Source organism: Oncorhynchus kisutch, linkage group LG9 (assembly GCF_002021735.2).
Source record: "Oncorhynchus kisutch isolate 150728-3 linkage group LG9, Okis_V2, whole genome shotgun sequence".
In the NCBI taxonomy this organism is placed as follows: Eukaryota; Metazoa; Chordata; class Actinopteri; order Salmoniformes; family Salmonidae; genus Oncorhynchus; species Oncorhynchus kisutch.
The window spans coordinates 9,251,528-9,269,666 of NC_034182.2; the positions used below are offsets into that span (position 1 = coordinate 9,251,528).

An 18,139-nucleotide genomic window follows, 5' to 3' on the forward strand; every position below is an offset into this window, starting at 1 on the left:
CGCCTGTCCTGTCTGCCCAGAGTCAGGGCCTTTGTCTGGGCTGTGCTTTCACCTCCATCCCCTCGTACTGTCCCTGAGCAGAGATATAGACCAGAATGCCAATGTTAATTTCATAATTTCCCTTTCATAGGCCACAGAAGAGCCCGTCACCACCGGCGATATCATGGAGCCTATGCTCCGCCCCTTTAACCTGGTCATTCCGTTCACCGTTCAGAAGGGAGAGATCACAGGTGAGATTTAACTGCTGTCTGACAATTGTGTGTGTGGTGTTTCCTGTTTAATGAATGATAATAATTTACCTGTGTATGTATGTGTGTGTGTTTCCAGGTGAGGTGCGTATGCCCTCAGGTAAGACAGCCCGTCCTAACATCACAGACAACAAGGATGGGACAGTAACAGTGAAGTACGCCCCTACAGAGAAAGGCCTGCATGAGATGGACATCAAATATGACGGAAACCACATCCCAGGTACATATTGCATAGAGAAACACACACGCCCATAAACAAACACACACACACACACACAAATTCAATACAGGAAGTAGATCTATAATTGGTCGTTTCATACTGTTCCATCACAGGAAGTCCCCTCCAGTTCTATGTAGATGCCATTAACAGTGGTCATGTGACAGCCTATGGTCCTGGTCTGAGCCACGGCATGGTCAACAAACCTGCCACCTTCACCATCGTCACGAAGGATGCAGGGGAAGGTAAGGAACTAAACAAAATAATACCATACACTACTGTGCTATGGTCAAATTCTATCATGGTATTAAAAATGGTATTCAATAATTCTCAAAGTCTTCAATCCCTTTCCCCTGCCTGATTTTCCTCCATCCCTCTCTCACCCCTTCTGTCTCCCCTGACATTCCCCCATCTCTCCTCACTTCTGCTCTTCCTGTCTTTCACTCTCTCTCCTCTCTTGTCTAGGTGGTCTGTCCCTGGCAGTAGAGGGTCCCTCTAAGGCAGAGATCAACTGTAAGGATAATAAGGATGGAACCTGCACTGTGTCCTACCTTCCCACTGTACCAGGAGACTACAACATCATCGTCAAGTTTGACAACAAACACATCGCCGGCAGCCCCTATACTGCCAAGATCACAGGTAGTGTGTGTGTGTGTGTGTGTGTGTGTGTGAGATAGGAATATGCAACAAGGCTAGAGCCAAAGGTTGTATTCATTATATGCATTATTTGCTTTTAATTTTCTCGCCTTCATTCTTGTTCTCTCCTGTCCGTCTCTCCCCTGTAGGAGATGACACTATGAGGACATCCCAGCTCAACGTCGGCACGGCAACAGACGTTTCATTGAAGATCTCAGAGACAGACCTGAGCAGCCTGACAGCGAGCATCAGAGCACCGTCGGGCAACGAGGAACCCTGCCTCCTCAAGAGACTGCCCAATCGACACATCGGTGAGCCACTCACCAGGGTCCTAAAGTTCATCAATCTATAATTTAGTCAGTAACACAACTGTTAGTTGTGTAAACCTCTTTTTTTTGTGTCCAAAGAGACCTGGTAAGATAGCAGCAAGGGTAAACGTCTGTATGTTTGAACCATAAAGAGGCACAGATATAGTCATTCCATGTACCTGATTGCGTTCTCCTCTATCCGTCCTCCTCTCTAGGTATCTCATTCACTCCTAAGGAGGTAGGGGAGCATGTTGTGAGTGTGAAGAAGAACGGGACGCACGTGACCAACAGCCCCTTCAAGATCATGGTGGGCCAGTCAGAGATCGGGGACGCTAGCAAGGTCAAGGTGTTTGGCCAGGGACTGGTGGAGGGACACATCTTTGAGGTGGCTGAGTTCATAGTTGACACCAGGAACGCAGGTGAGGGTGTTTTCATTGGTATTCATTGTGACAAGTTCACGATTGGACATTATAGAGGGTTAAGATAATATTCAACTTTAGACGTTCAGAAGTTTTAAGTTAATAGTTTTTGCTGTGTGTGCACTGTAAAAGGGTTGCAGTGAATTTGTCAGTAACTTGCAGGCAGCTCATTGGCAAGTAAGTTACTGTATTTCATATTGCAGTACACCTACTGTTATCTAACTACTGTATCAAAGCAAGTACTGTGTAATGACACACAGTACAAAACCGTAGAATTGACTGTATTATACTGTAAAAAAGTAAATGATATTGTAATCGTAATGAATAAATGGATGGATGGATGGATGGATGGATGGATGGATGGATGAAAATCATTGAGGGGATTAGGATTTGTATTTGACAGTATTTTACTGTAATTACATGTGATTGGTGTAAGAAAATTGTCTGCTACTTAGGTAATGTGTTTTTCTTTACAGCATAGCAATGAATATTTGGTGTTTTATATCACTTGCATTTCTAGAGGCCTTAACAAAAACCACCCACTAGTGGTCAAAAGCTTTTTGGCACTCCAAAAATCCAGTACGATACTGTATTCTGTGGGATAGAATTACAGTACACTTAACTTGTTTTTGCGGAAAGTGCTTTCTTTATAATGTACGGTTAATCCAAAATTTCTTTGGGATTTACAATAATATACTGTACTTTTTTTTACAGTAATTTACAGGTAACAGGCTGCCAGTAACTTACTGCAAAAACAAGTTATGGTTTTTACAGTGTACCATTCAAAATACAGCAATAATTTCCCTGCCTACAGAATGTTCCCACAATGGACCATCATTTACAGTATGCTGCAGTAAAATGTTTCACATATTTTACTGTTAATAATACTCAAAATGGCTGCATAAATGACAGTTTTCCATTACAATGTGGATATGGCTGGTGTAACCAACACTCATCTTCTACTGTGACATCTTCTCTCATCCCTCTACTCTTCTCATGTCTCTCTCTTTCCCTCCCTCCCTCTTCTCTCCCTTTCTCTCTATCAGGTTATGGTGGTCTGGGCCTGTCTATAGAGGGTCCCAGTAAGGTGGATATTAACTGTGAGGATGTGGAGGATGGTACCTGTAAGGTGACCTACTGTCCTACTGAACCAGGAAATTACATCATCAACATCAAGTTCGCTGACCAGCACGTCCCAGGTGAGTTCAGGGGACCTCGGGTGGCCTCGGGTGTCTTACAACATGCCTGTATACAGTTCAGCTCCTATCTAAACAGACTTATCTTGCTATGGGTGGTCTTGCATTTTATTTTGTCTGATTTGGGTTCCTGACAGGCTGTGATTGGTCTATCCCACAGGAAGTCCTTTCACGGTGAAGGTGTGTGGTGAGGGCAGGGTGAAGGAGAGCATCACTAGGAAGAGACATGCTCCATCCATTGCTACTGTGGGCAGCACCTGTGACCTCAACCTCAAAATACCAGGTGAGAACCGTTATGGTCTGTGTGTGGTCAAGGATTGGGATTCCAAAAAGCCCACTGGCTCTCCTCCTTTCTATCTACCATCCCTCCTTTTCTCTTATCTTCCTCTCCTTGCACAGTCACATGCTTTCACATACCTTTCTTACACACTGTCGTGACCCCTTGCTTGGTCTTCCTACTGCATAGTTCTATTTTCATCTCTTGCCCTTTCTTCCTCCTTCCCTCCTTCCTTCCCTCCCTCCTTCCACCCTTCCACCCTCTGTAGGTAATTGGTTCCAGATGGTGTCGGCCCAGGAGCGGCATACGCGCACGTTCACGCGCAGCAGTCACACGTACACACGCACGGAGCGCACAGAGATTAGTAAGACACAGGCGGGGGAGACCAAGCGGGAGGTGCGCGTGGAGGAGAGTACCCAGGTCGGGGGAGACCCCTTCAGGGACGTGTTTGGAGAGTTCCTGGGTAGTCAGAGTCTCACAGGCTTCAGTGGGATACCAGCCACTACCAGACAGCCTCAAGAGGGTGTGTGTGTGACACAAGAGGGTGTGTGAGGCCTGTCTAATGCCGATTAATTGATTCGGAATGTGTGTGTTTTGTGTGGAGTGTCCAATTTGGCTATGCTTTTTTGTTTTAATCCAGAATAATAAATACATCTAGAATACAAATGTATGTCAAACTACTGCTTGATTAAGTTGAATAAAAAATATAAAAAATTGCATGATACAATGATGTATGTAAATAGTCCATTTTATAAATCTGGTGTTAGCATGTCTGGATATTAATGTGTATGCCTTTGTGTGTGTTGAGTTGGGGAGTCGCTCCATGTTTCTCCCATTGTCCCAGATTGGAATTTATAGGAGGGCGTTTAAAGGAGAGAGCACAGATGGAAAATCTGAGCAGTTCATGGCTGTCACCTCTGTGACCCAGCCATCTTACTCTGACATCACACAGAGACAGGGACTGAGCCACACACCGCTGAATCCACATCTCAGTCTGACTAACCTCATACAGTCTCTATGATTCTCTACTGTCCCTACTGACAACCTGAATGTTTGAAGAGTGAGCAGTATTTTGAAGTTTGTCTGAAGCACTTCTCCTCCTTGTGTCCTTTTCTCCTTCTCCTCTCTCTCTCTTTCTTCATCCCTCTCCCATATATTTACCTCTCCACCTACTCTGTTTCCCTCTTTTTTTTTCTTTCCCTCCTCCCAATCCAGGTGACCAGGGGACCCAGGAGATGACGGCCCAGGTGACCAGTCCGGGGGGTAAGACGGAGGACGCAGAGATCATCGACGGCGAGGACAGCACCTACAGCGTCCGCTTCATCCCCCAGGAGATGGGGCCCCACACGGTCAACGTCAAGTACAGGGGCCAGCATGTCCCCGGGAGCCCCTTCCAGTTCACCGTGGGGCCCCTGGGAGAGGGAGGGGCACACAAGGTCCGGGCTGGGGGCACGGGGCTGGATAGAGGAGTGGCAGGAGTGGCAGGTAGGTTGGCAGTAGAGCTCTCTTAGCAAGTGATAGGCTGGGTATGAAGCTTCTGAATAGGAGAGCCTTGCCTTTTCAGTCACTAAATGTAGGGCTATGTTGGGCTTTTGATCAAGATAATGAAACTATCTACATTTTTTTATTCATTTTTTATTTCACCTTTATTTAACCAGGTAGGCTAGTTGAGAACAAGTTCTCATTTACAACTGCGACCTGGCCAAGATAAATCAAAGCAGTGTGACACAAACAGCAACACAGAGTTACACATGGAATAAACAAACATATAGTCAATAACACAATAGAAAAAAAGTCTATATACAGGTGTGTGCAAATGATAAGATAAGGGAGGTAAAGGCAATAAATAGGCCATAGTGGCGAAATAATTACAATTTAGCAATTAAACACTGGAGTGATAGATGTGAAGAAGATGAATGTGCAAGTAGAGATACTGGGGTGCAAAGGAGCAAGAAAATTATAATAACAGCATGGGGATGAGGTAGTTGGGCTATTTACAAGATGGGCTATGAACAGGTGCAGTGATCTGTGAGCTTCTCTGACAGCTGGTGCTTACAGTTAGTGAGGGAGATATGAGTCTCCAGCTTCAGTGATTTTTGCAATTCGTTCCAGTCATTGGCAGCAGAGAGCTGGAAGGAAAGGCGGCCGAAGGAGGAATTGGCTTTGGGGGTGACCAGTGAAATATATCTGCTGGAGCGCGTGCTACGGGTGGGTGCTGCTATGGTGATCAGTGAGCTGTGATAAGGCGTGGCATTACCTAGCAAAGACTTCTAGATGACCTGGAGCCAGTGGGTTTGGCAACAAATATGAAGCGAGGTCCCGCTAACTAGAGCATACAGGTCGCAGTGGTGGATAGTGTATGGGGCTTTGGTGACAAAACGGATGGCACTGTGATAGACTGCATCCAATTTACAGAGTAGTGTTGGAGGCCATTTTGTAAATGACATCGCCGAAGTCAAGGATCGGTAGGATAGTCAGTTTTACGAGGGTATGTTTGACAGCATGAGTGAAGGATACTTTGCTGCGAAATAGGAAGCTGATTCTAGATTTCATTTTGGATTGTGAGTCTGGAAGGAGAGTTTACAGTCTAACCAGACACCTAGGTATTTGTAGTAGTCCACATATTCTAAGTCAGAACTTCCAGAGTAGTGATGCTGGACGGGCAGGCAGGTGCTGGTAGCGATCGGTTGAAGAGCATGCATTTAGTTTTACTTGCATTTAAGAGCAGTTGGAGGCCACGGAAGGAGAGTTGTATGGCATTGAAGCTTGTCTGGAGGTTAGTTAACACTGTGTCCAAAGAAGGGCCAAAAGTATACAGAATGGTATCGTCTGCGTAGAGGTGGATCAGAGAATCACCAGCAGCAAGAGCGACATCATTGATGTATACAGAGAAGAGAGTCGGTCCAAGAATTGAACCCTGTGGCACCCCCATTGAGACTGCCAGAGGCCCGGACAACAGACCCTCCGATTTGACACACTGAACAGAGAAGTAGTTGGTTAACCAGGCGAGGCAGTCATTTGAGAGACCAAGGCTGTTGAGTCTGCCGATAAGAATTTGGTGATTGACAGAGTCGAAAGCCTTGGCCAGGTCTATGAATACAGCTGCACAGTATTGTCTCTTATCGATGGAGGTTATGATATCGTTTAGGACCTTGAGCGTGGCTGAGGGGCACCCATGACCAGCTCGGAAACCAGATTGCATAGCAGAGAAGGTACGGTGGGATTTGAAATGGTCAGTGATCTGTTTGTTAACTTAGCTTTTGAAGACCTTGGAAAGGAAGGATAGGATAGATATAGGTCTGTAGCAGTTTGGGTCTAGAGTGTCTCCCCCTTTGAAGAGGGGGATGACTGCAGCAGCTTTCCAATCTTTGGGGATCTCAGATGATATGAAAGAGAGGTTGAACAGGCTAGTAATAGGAGTTGCAACAATATCAGTTGATAAGAGGGTCCAGATTGTCTAGCCTTGCTGATTTGTAGGGGTCCAGATTTTGCAGCTCTTTCAGAACATCAGCTATCTGGATTTGGGTGAAGGAGACATGGGGGAGGCTTGGGCAAGTTGCTGTGGGGGGTGCAGGGCTGTTGACCAGGGTAGGGGTGGCCAGGTGGAAAGCAAAAATGCTTATTGAAATTCTCAATTATCGTGGATTTATCAGTGGTGAGAGTGTATCCTAGCCTCAGTGCAGTGGGCAGCTGGGAGGAGGTGCTCTTATTCTCCATGGACTTTACAGTGTCCCAGAACTTTTTGGAGTTTGTGCTGCAGGATGCACATTTCTGTTTGAAAAAGCTAGCCTTTGCTTTCCTAACTGCCTGTGTATATTGGTTCCTAACTTCCATGCTTCTTTCCCCTTTGTATATACTGTATAACTGACTGTCTGTGTTCCTCTGTAGCTGAGTTTAGTATCTGGACCAGAGAGGCTGGTGCAGGAGGTCTGTCCATCGCTGTAGAGGGGCCCAGTAAGGCAGAGATCAGCTTTGAAGACAGGAAGGATGGATCCTGCGGAGTGGCCTATGTGGTGCAGGAACCAGGTCAGACCAATATATTATACACACTACATTCATCTAATGTACACAACAACATACTGGACATATTCTACACCTAAAATCACAAGGTTGACTATGTGCCTTCTATCTCTCTTTCTCTCTCCAGGTGACTATGAGGTGTCCATTAAGTTTAATGATGAGCACATCCCAGACAGTCCCTTCATAGTCCCCATCGCCACTCTGTCTGATAACTCACGCCGCCTTACAGTCACCAGCCTACAGGTTAGAACACACACACACACACACACACACACACACACACACACACACACACACACACACACACACACACACACACATATACACTACCTTTCAAACGTTTGGGGTAACTTAATTACGAAATGTCCTTGTTTTTGAAAGAAAAACATGTTTTTTTGTGCATTAAAATAACATTAAGTTGATCAGAAATACAGTGTAGACATTGTTAATGTTGTAAATGACTATTGTAGCTGGAAAAGGCTGATTTTTTAATGGAATATCTACATAGGTGTAGAGAGGCCCATTATCAGCAACCATCCCTCCTGTGTTCCAATGGCACGTTGTGTTAGCTAATCCAAGTTTATAATTTTAAAAGGCTAATTGATCATTAGAAAACCCATTTGCAATGGGTTTATGTTAGCACAGCTGAAAACTCAGAGCTCAGATTAAATAAGCAATTAAACTGGCCTTCTTTAGCCTAGATGAGTATCTGGAGCATCAGCATTTGTGGGTTTGATTACAGGCTCAAAATGGCCTTTCTTTCTTTCTATTCTTGTTCTGAGAAATGAAGGCTATTCCATGCGATTGAATGCCAAGAAACTGAAGATCTCGTACATGCTGTGTACTATTCCCTTCACAGAACAGCACAAACTGGCACTAACCAGAATAGAAAGAGGAGTGGGAGGCCCCGGTGCACAACTGAGCAAGAGGACAAGTACATTAGAGTGTCTAGTTTGAGAAACAGACGCCTCACAAGTCCTCAACTGGCAGCTTCATTAAATAGTACCCTCAAAACACCAGTCTCAACGTCAACAGTGAAGAGGCGACTCTGTCCAGTGTCTGTGTTCTTTTGCCCAGCTTAATCTTTTCTTTTCATTGGCCAGTCTGAGATATGTCTTTTTCTTTGAGATTGCTCTTTTGCGGATACTATTTAATGAAGATGCCAGTGGAGGACTTGTGAGGCATCTGTTTCTCAAACTAGACACTCTAATGTACTTGTCGTCTTGCTCAGTTGTGCACCGGGGACTCCCACTCCTCTTTCTATTCTGGTTAGGGCCAGTTTGCGCTGGTCTGTGAAGTGAGTAGTACACAGCTTTGTACAAGATATTCAGTTTCTTGGCAATTTCAGACCTTATTCTGATGTCTGTCATTATTAGCGAGGACTGGAATGGTATTATACAGAGGGCAGAGTTCACTGCTATATGAATAGACACACCTGTCATAACCTCTTGTTGGATTTAAACCAGAGGTGAAACGTCATCTATATTTGAGTTGTAAATGAATTTAGAATAGTTTTATTAGTTGATAGATTTGGCAGGCCACTCTAAAATCTATATGCAGTGTGTGTGTGTGTGTGTGTGTGTGTGTGTGTGTGTGTGTGTGTGTGTGTGTGTGTGTGTGTGTGTGTGTGTGTGTGTGTTGAAGTTGGGGGATGAGATGGTTGGATAATTATTATTATTAGCTGCTTCTGCTTTAGAGGAAATGTGTTACCCCACACCCTGTCATCAGTCTGACCACATGGGGCTTATTAGATCATTGACCTTTAACCTTTGCGATTGAAGGAGATGGGGTTGAAGGTGGGCCAGGAGGCGTCGTTCGCGGTGCAGTTGAACGGGGCGAGGGGGTTGATAGATGCTAAGGTTCACACCCCATCCGGAGCTGTAGAGGAGTGTTATGTTACTGAGCTGGACAGCGGTAAGACATAGCACTGAACAAACTGACAATACAACAACTCACAACTATACTGTACAGAAAATATCTAAGATACTGCCTTTTCCACCAGATTGATTCAATTCCTTTGAAAATTAAGAAAATGCATAAAGTCAAAAACCAGCAGTACATGCAGTAGTAGTATTTTACAGTAGAGAGCTTGTACAACCAAAGCACCAGGTGCTCTTCCTACATTATAAAGAAGTTCATCTCAATTGCATGTCTTGCTAAATGAAAGGTTCAGTAAGTAAATTGTGAATATTGTAACGTGTTGGCCATTTTAACCTTCCCCTTCCTGTTCCTCTGCAGACCAGCACGCCATCCGGTTTATCCCGAGGGAGAACGGAGTCCACTCCATCGAAGTGCGTTTCAATGGGAGCCACATTCCCGGTAGTCCCTTCAAGATCCGTGTGGGAGAGATCGGACAGGTCGGAGACCCGGGAATGGTGTCAGCCTTCGGACCTGGGCTGGAAGGAGGAACCACAGGTATGAGGAACATTGTGTCTTACACACACAAACACATACAATAAGATAGACAAATACGGTAAGGGTTTATTAGAATTTTAACACCATTCAGTAATTTGGTCGTTTCAAATACCCAAAGAAGGCCTATAGACCACTGTAAGGAAAAATCCACAAACGTACGTATAAATTACCAATATTGGCTCACATGTCTCTTCTAACTCACCTCTGATTGGATGTGTTCCCTGTCCATCTCTGTCCCCTCCTGTAGGCGCGGCGTCAGATTTTGTAGTGAACACGTGTAATGCGGGGTCGGGTGCTCTGTCAGTGACCATCGATGGGCCGTCTAAGGTCAAGATGGACTGTCAGGATTGTCCCGAGGGTTACAAGGTCACCTACACACCCATGGCCCCCGGCAGCTATCTCATCACCATCAAATACGGAGGACCATCCCACATCGTAGGTAGCCCCTTCAAGGCTAAAGTCACAGGTAAGTCCTCTATAGAGCAACGCTGCCCAGACACTAACATTTGAGTGTTGAGTCTAGAATGTGTTGATGGAGAGATGGCAAGTGTGTGTGTCACACTTGTCTACTAAAGAGTCCTCAGACCTTGTGTAGGCTTGGTGTAATGAGTTGGAAGATTCCCTAGCCTCTACACACTCCTATTATATTAGACATGATGTATTTGTCCAGAGGGCACCTAAACTGTGTATGTTTATATTTTATATGAGGAGAGATTATGCAACACGCCAGATGTGTTTATAGATCTTACGCAACCCTACTTATGCAATCCCACTCTCTCTTTCCATCTTCTCTCTCTCTCTCTCTCTCTCTCTCTCTCTCTCTCTCTCTCTCTCTCTCTCTTTCTCTTTCTATTTCTCTCTCTTTCTCTCACTCTCTCTCTATAGGTGCTCGTCTCTCTGGTGGTCACAGTCTACATGAAACCTCGTCCGTTCTTGTGGAGACAGTAACCAAGACGTCGTCGTCTTCGTCGTCGATGGGCGTGGCCTATGGCCCTAAGTTCTCTTCGGATGCCAGTAAGGTGGTCTCCCGGGGCGCCGGCCTATCAAAGGCCTTTGTAGGGCAGAAGAACACCTTCACAGTAGACTGCAGCAAAGCAGGTGAGAGGCATTGGTCATACACACAGGTGTGCACACACGCAGACACGCAGGTGTGCACACACGCAGACACACACGCAGACACACACTGTACAAATGCACCCACATACAAAGTGTATACGTGCACATACAATCACACAAATACTTGAAATTGCCGTATTTCATCCCCTATAGGAACTAACATGTTGATGGTGGGGGTACACGGCCCAAAGACCCCGTGTGAAGAGGTCTACGTTAAACACCTGGGCAACAGGATGTACAACGTCACCTACACCGTCAAAGAACAGGGCAACTACATCCTCATCGTCAAATGGGGGGATGAAAATGTCCCCGGCAGCCCCTTCCATGTCACCGTCCCCTAAAATGGACTCATCCATCCCTTGTACAACCCCCTGCTGTATCCCAGAATGGACTAGTCCAACACCCCCACAGACACACTAAAGATACAAAAACTTTTTCCGTCTGTCCAGGGGGGAAATAATTTACCCATCATGCATTGTGCCAAATTACTCTGATAACTTACCCAGGTGACATCACAAAGATCTGAGGTGCCAATCCTACTATGTATGCGCCTCCCCTATTTTTTACGCACCACCCACCAACCAGGCATCCTGTTGCTGTTTACTTTCAATGAGAGAGAATGTACAAAGAGAAGTCTAAAGTAAAATCATGTTTTCTGTCTGTATCGACCTATGTTAGTATTTTCAGAGCACAAACACAGTATGCAGTCACCAACATGTGCTTTTTAGCTAGTCCTCCAAAGGTGTCCCCCACTGCCTGTACTGGCCTGGCCAAAATGGCTGCCTTACATGAGGGAAGATGGCTGTGATGTCACTGTCTGGGTCACAGACAGACAGACAGACAGACAAGAGTTATTTACCTTTATTTATTCAGTCCTTTTATTTTCTTTGACAGAAAATGGTCTTATATTATTTCAAAGGAGAAGGTTTCAGTCGATCTTAGAAACTATTCTTCCTCATACCGGGCCTTCCTGTGTCATTTCGGGTGTAACCATGGACACAGAGATGTGGTTGGCCAAGGATTTTGTACTGAGGAAGAGAGCACGGCATAGCATATCGGTTTATCGTGTGAATGTTTCATTAAGAAGTCCACAGAGAGATGCTACAATGGAACAGCATCATTGAGTGACATTTTATAGTGGTTTTATATGTATGCAAATGAACAGGAAAAACTCTTAATTGTTTGATATACTAACCTTCTGTTTGGTACGGATGTGCAGCTGCAATAAAACGTTTAACTGCTAACTTTCCATTGAAAACCCAAAATGTGTTGTCTTGTGTCTTAATTTAAAGTGTGTGTTTGCGTGGGTGTATTTTTGTTTGCGTTAAAAAAAAAATATTCCCAAAGCAATTTAGTATATTTAGTTGAGAACAAAGGTGGTCCTCTGTAGCTCAGTTGGTAGCGCACAGCACTTGTGACACCAGAGTAGTGGGTTCAATTCCCATGACCACCCATAATGTTATGTGTAATGTCAGAACACATGACTGTCACGTTGGATGAAAGCGGTCACTAAATGGCATGCGTTGTTATATTAGCATTTTGTATATCTGCACAACAGTACCACTGGCTGGTGATAATGGGCTATTACAGATGGTTGGTGAAATCACTCAGTTAAAACAGTGTTTCCCAACCCTGGTCCTCCAGTACACAGGTTAGTTGTAGGCCTGGACATACACACCTCATTCAGCTCATTAAGGGCTTGATGATTAGTTGACCAGTTGAATCAGGTGTGTTTATCCAGGGTTACAATAAGCATGTGTACTGTTGGGGGTACTGGAGGAGCAGGGTTGGGGAACACTGAGGTAGAATGAACTAAAATGTCATGTGTTACCTGGTTTTCTTATGGTCCTTAGGAAAACTGTAGCATCATTACAGAGCTTTTTCCTGTACTTCCTCCGTAAATATACTGACTACAGGAATGTGCCCTCTCTGTCCGAGGGCAATATTACCACTGTGGGACTCTAATGCACCCCCTGCTCCAGTGTAATCACGTTGTCATTACAGACCAGTGGGAGTTCAACCTTCAGCTGGGACAGAGGCAGGCAGTAAGGGAGCTGCGTTTAGGACTATTACCCTGTACTGTCAATAATATGTTTAGTACGTTGCACAATGTTTTGAACAGCACTAAACTGTGTTGCTTTACTGTACGGTGTGTTGTTACACTGTGCAGCATCACCCTGTGTGTTGGTTTCAGCCATAGTCCAGTGGTACGATCAATCTTTGATCAATTCATTGGGGGATTCGTTAGTTGATTGGTTGACTCACTAAAGATGCAGTTGTTTTATTGGTTGAATGTAATGAACTGAAGAGTGGAACGGAAGCCTCTCTGGAGAACCAGAGAGCAGCGAGTCTCGCCTCCAGAGATCTAGAATCTATGAGCTGTGTGTGTGTGCGCGTGCATGGGGAGTTTTTTTTCATCTGTGTTCCGTCCGAGTGCTGATGGTCTCCCTTTGTCACACATCCTCTGCTGTGACAGGGAGTGGAAGTGGAATGGGTGTTGCTATCAGAAAATGCAATCACTGGAGTTTTAATGTGAAAGTCCCATAGTGACAACAGAGATGGGGAACTGTGATCAGACAATCACATTTTACGCCTTTTCATCTATCGCCAACACTATGTCAACACAACAGCAGGCAGGCGAAACCTGCAGGCTCGCACGCACGCAAACACACACACACACACACACACACACACAATTTCCCTGCTGCCTCTTTCTGACACACACATTTGTCCCTGTCTCTTCTGCTGTCACTCTATTCCGACCCCCAGTACTGTGCAGCTGTGCAGTAGACACAGAGGGAGATACCCTGCACAATCCCTGTAATGGAAAATGCACTGCTTTCAATTCATGCCTCATACATCATTTATAGTGAGTGGAATAGATACTCTTTCTGCACGGGATATGAAATGGAAAGGACTCCTGGCCATTGGGGAGGCTGGCACTGTATGGTAAGCTGGGCTAAATTATTAAGGAACTGTGAAAAAGCATGCTAAGCATACAGGCCTAGGAGCATTAATCTCTCACTCACTCTCTCTCTCTCTCTCTCTCTCTCTCTCTCTCTCTCTCACTGGGATAACATATATTGCAAACGATTCTCACCGTTTGCATAATGGCATCAGTCACTTAAGTCAAGCTAACTCAGTGAAACTGTATATCGATAAGAAGTTGGGGTCAGGGGTTAGAACTAGGGTTCTGCAAAAAAAACTAAAAGTGTTCTGATTGGTAGAATTGTACACTTTGGCTCTATCATAGACCTGTGTATCCCCCCCCATACTAACCCACCTGTTTCCATGGTAGAAGTTCTCCAAATGGCCTTTAGGTGGAAGCAAAGATCTAGGAACTGTAAGAACACCTCATCTATCCTGGTATGCACAGTACAATCGGCTACTAATGCAATGCAGCTAGGTTACACTTATTATAGACGGAAAAAGTCAACCCTGAATAGTTCTACGTTGCCAGGATAAAATGCTTGCGTCATTGAGAGGGAGGGAGGGAGGGAGGGGGGAGAAATAGGGGGCGAGAGAGAGTTAGAGAGGGGGGGGCAGAGAGAGAGTGGGAGGAAGAGAGAAAGAGGGGGAGAGATAGAGAGAAAGAGGGGGAGAGAGAGAGAAAGAGAGAAAGAGAGAAAAGGAGAGAGAGAGAAAGAGAGTAGGGGGGGGTACAATTAGTGCTTAGCATGGTGCTTTGTGTGCCTTGTCTGTTCAACAGGCTGTGAATCCACACGGGTTATTACTGAAACCAAATACAGATTGGTGAAGGGAGAATTGGATGGAGAAATGGAGGGAGCATGAAGGAGAGTTAGAAAGATGCTGAAAGAGAGAAATGGAGAACGATTTAGAGAATGGATGCAGAGATAAACAGGTACTGATGACAGAGTGAAGGAGAGATGGAGAAATAGAAGAGAGTGATTTGGTGTTAGTGTTGTTGGTTTCTCACAGTTGTGTGGTTGTGTGTGTGTGTGTGTGTGTGTGTGTGTGCGTGCGTGTGTATGTGTGTGTGTGTATGTCTATGTGTATGTGTATGTGTGTGTGTGTGTGTGTGTGTGTGTGTGTGTGCATGTGCGTGTGCGTGCGTGTACGTGTGTGTGTACGTGTGTGTGTGTGTGTGTGTGTGCGCGCGTGTGTCGTGTGTCGTGTTAGGCCGCATGGTGATAAGTGGTCCATGCTGTTTGCTGTCCTCCTTCAGACCATCTGGACCAGCAGCACTAACTGGACAATTACGGCCTAATCACACACCCACACACGCACACACACCCACACCAGTGGCAGTCGGTGGCATTTAAGATTAGGGAGGACGATATTCGATTATTATTATTTCTATTACAGCATATTGGATGTCATTTGTAATTCCATTCACCCAGCTCAATATAACATCGATAGACTTAGGCTACTGCAAGATACTCAAAATTTGCCCTATACCAATCATGAGGTTGCCTAGCCTACTAAGATCACCCTCTGGCAGTCCGACGGACGAAACTGGGTTTGGCAGATGCCAGGAGAATGCTACAGTACCTGCCCGAATCATTAGGTAGTAATCATTAGTAAGACAAGTTTATATTGGTCAAATTCAGGAGGGTTCATGCCTGTTTCGTTCCGTTTGCTTCCGTTTTGCAACAGAATCGGGGGAATGAATACACCCCTGATCACCCACACACACACACACAGTTCACTTTCATAGCAGCCATACATCTGACATAATGGAAGTCTATAGATTTTTAAGCATTTAGAACAAAGAGCTGTTCGGGAGCCAAATGAGACGTCTCTTTTACGTGAATGGAGCCAAATGAGACGGCTATTTTATGTGAATGGAGCCAAATGAGACGGCTCTTTTACGTGAATGGAGCCAAATGAGACGGCTCTTTTATGTGAATGGGGCCAAATGAGACGGCTCTTTTACGTGAATGGAGCCAAAGGATCTTCCTCATTTATGTGAATGGAGCCAAATGAGACGGCTCTTTTACGTGAATGGAGCCAAATGAGATGGCTCTTTTATGTGAATGGAGCCAAATGAGACGGCTCTTTTACGTGAATGGAGCCAAAGGATCTTCCTCATTTATGTGAATGGAGCCAAATGAGACGGCTCTTTTACGTGAATGGAGCCAAATGAGACGGCTCTTTTACGTGAATGGAGCCAAATGAGACGGCTCTTTTACGTGAATGGAGCCAAATGAGATGGCTCTTTTACGTGAATGGAGCCAAATGAGACGGCTCTTTTACGTGAATGGAGCCAAAATGAGACGGCTCTTTTATGTGAATGGAGCCAAATTAGATGGCTCTTTTATGTGAATGGAGCCAAATGAGACGGCTCTTTTACGTGAATGGAGCCAAATGAGACGGCTCTTTTATGTGAATGGAGCCAAATGAGACGGCTCTTTTACGTGAATGGAGCCAAATGAGACGGCTCTTTTACGTGAATGGAGACAAATGAGACGGCTCTTTTATGTGAATGGAGCCAAATGAGACGGCTCTTTTACGTGAATGGAGCCAAAATGAGACGGCTCTTTTATGTGAATGGAGCCAAATTAGATGGCTCTTTTATGTGAATGGAGCCAAATGAGACGGCTCTTTTACGTGAATGGAGCCAAATGAGACGGCTCTTTTACGTGAATGGAGACAAATGAGACGGCTCTTTTATGTGAATGGAGCCAAATGAGACGGCTCTTTTACGTGAATGGAGCCAAATGAGACGGCTCTTTTACGTGAATGGAGCCAAATTAGATGGCTCTTTTATGTGAATGGCGTCAAATGAGATGGCTGTTTTATGTGAATGGCGCCAAATGAGATGGCTCTTTTATGTGAATGGTGCCAAATGAGCCAGCTCACGGAAAAGACTTGAAATGTCCATAACTACAACACAGCCTACATCAGTGTTACCATATTAGCTACCGTCACAGTCAGCGTACATTATGTGCTGTGTATATGTTGTCGATTTTAAGAAATGGAAAGATATGAAAATCATTTAAAAAGACTCAAATTGTGGACTGTGTGAAACAGGGGAAGTCTGCCTTTGTACAGCAGGGTCGTATTAGGGCCGGCGTGGAGTTGCTGATTGGAAGTGACGCTCCACAGGCCATCTCCCCTGCTGATGATGCTAGTGTTGGAGATGGACCCCACACCGCTGTGACCCAATTGGTGCGGGTCTTTGGCGGTCCCTTAGGAGAAGGTGGTGACCACCCAGGACAGATTGTCTGCCCTGCTGTTATTGCCCACCCCATCTACATGTGAGACATGCAGGAATGGCAAACTGGGTCCTACAGGATGCTGCCTTGTACGACCCGTCAAGCTACTACACAGCTGACCTTGCTATAGGCTGAGCTGGGGCTAAACTACTACAGAGCTTACCTTGCTATAGGCTGAGCTGGGGCTAAGCTACTACAGAGCTGACCTGGCTATAGGCTGAGCTGGGGCTAAGCTACTACAGAGCTGACCTTGCTATAGGCTGAGCTGGAGCTAAGCTACTACAGAGCTGACCTTGCTGTAGGCTGAGCTGGGGCTAAGCTACTACAGAGCTGACCTTGTTATAGGCTGAGCTGGGGCTAACCTACTACAGAGCTAACCTTGCTAGAGGCTGAGCTGGGGCTAACCTACTACAGAGCTGACCTTGTTATAGGCTGAGCTGGGGCTAAGCTACTACAGAGCTGATCTTGTTAAAGGCTGAGCTGGGGCTAAGCTACTACAGCGCTGACCTTGTTATAGGCTGAGCTGGGGCTAAGCTACTACAGAGCTGATCTTGTTAAAGGCTGAGCTGGGGCTAAGCTACTACAGAGCTGATCTTGTTATAGGCTGAGCTGGGGCTAAGCTACTACAGAGCTGACCTTGTTATAGGCTGAGCTGGGGCTAACCTACTACAGAGCTAACCTTGCTAGAGGCTTAGCTGGGGCTAACCTACTACAGAGCTGACCTTGTTATAGGCTGAGCTGGGGCTAAGCTACTACAGAGCTGATCTTGTTAAAGGCTGAGCTGGGGCTAAGCTACTACAGCGCTGACCTTGTTATAGGCTGAGCTGGGGCTAAGCTACTACAGAGCTGATCTTGTTAAAGGCTGAGCTGGGGCTAAGCTACTACAGAGCTGACCTTGTTATAGGCTGAGCTGGGGCTAAGCTACTATAGAGCTGATCTTGTTAAAGGCTGAGCTGGGGCTAAACTACTACAGAGCTGATCTTGTTAAAGGCTGAGCTGGGGCTAAGCTACTACAGAGCTAACCTTGCTAGAGGCTGAGCTGGGGCTAAGCTACTACAGCGCTGACCTTGTTATAGGCTGAGCTGGGGCTAAGCTACTACAAAGCTGA

The 18,139-nt window shown here is 45.5% G+C and overlaps 1 protein-coding gene across 12 annotated transcripts in view; it reads left to right on the forward strand.

Annotated features, from left to right (window-relative positions):
• The window catches only part of flncb (filamin C, gamma b (actin binding protein 280)), a 96,726-nt gene extending 84,605 nt beyond the window's left edge, over positions 1–12,121 (forward strand). For 5 of the 12 annotated variants that reach the window (XM_031831813.1, XM_031831815.1, XM_031831816.1 and 2 more), the window contains 17 exons: positions 131–230; positions 328–468; positions 582–710; positions 931–1,104; positions 1,251–1,412; positions 1,625–1,828; positions 2,875–3,027; positions 3,185–3,307; positions 3,570–3,845; positions 4,517–4,786; positions 7,190–7,327; positions 7,449–7,564; positions 9,103–9,235; positions 9,560–9,736; positions 9,984–10,202; positions 10,622–10,834; positions 11,006–12,121. In XM_031831813.1, the coding sequence (XP_031687673.1) occupies positions 131–230; positions 328–468; positions 582–710; positions 931–1,104; positions 1,251–1,412; positions 1,625–1,828; positions 2,875–3,027; positions 3,185–3,307; positions 3,570–3,845; positions 4,517–4,786; positions 7,190–7,327; positions 7,449–7,564; positions 9,103–9,235; positions 9,560–9,736; positions 9,984–10,202; positions 10,622–10,834; positions 11,006–11,193 (2,916 nt within the window). In that variant the 3' untranslated portion in view covers positions 11,194–12,121. The remainder of the gene's footprint in view (positions 1–130; positions 231–327; positions 469–581; positions 711–930; positions 1,105–1,250; positions 1,413–1,624; positions 1,829–2,874; positions 3,028–3,184; positions 3,308–3,569; positions 3,846–4,516; positions 4,787–7,189; positions 7,328–7,448; positions 7,565–9,102; positions 9,236–9,559; positions 9,737–9,983; positions 10,203–10,621; positions 10,835–11,005) is intronic. The other 7 variants (XM_031831822.1, XM_031831820.1, XM_031831824.1 and 4 more) reach the window with 2 other exon arrangements.
• Positions 12,122–18,139: the final 6,018 nt, after the last annotated feature.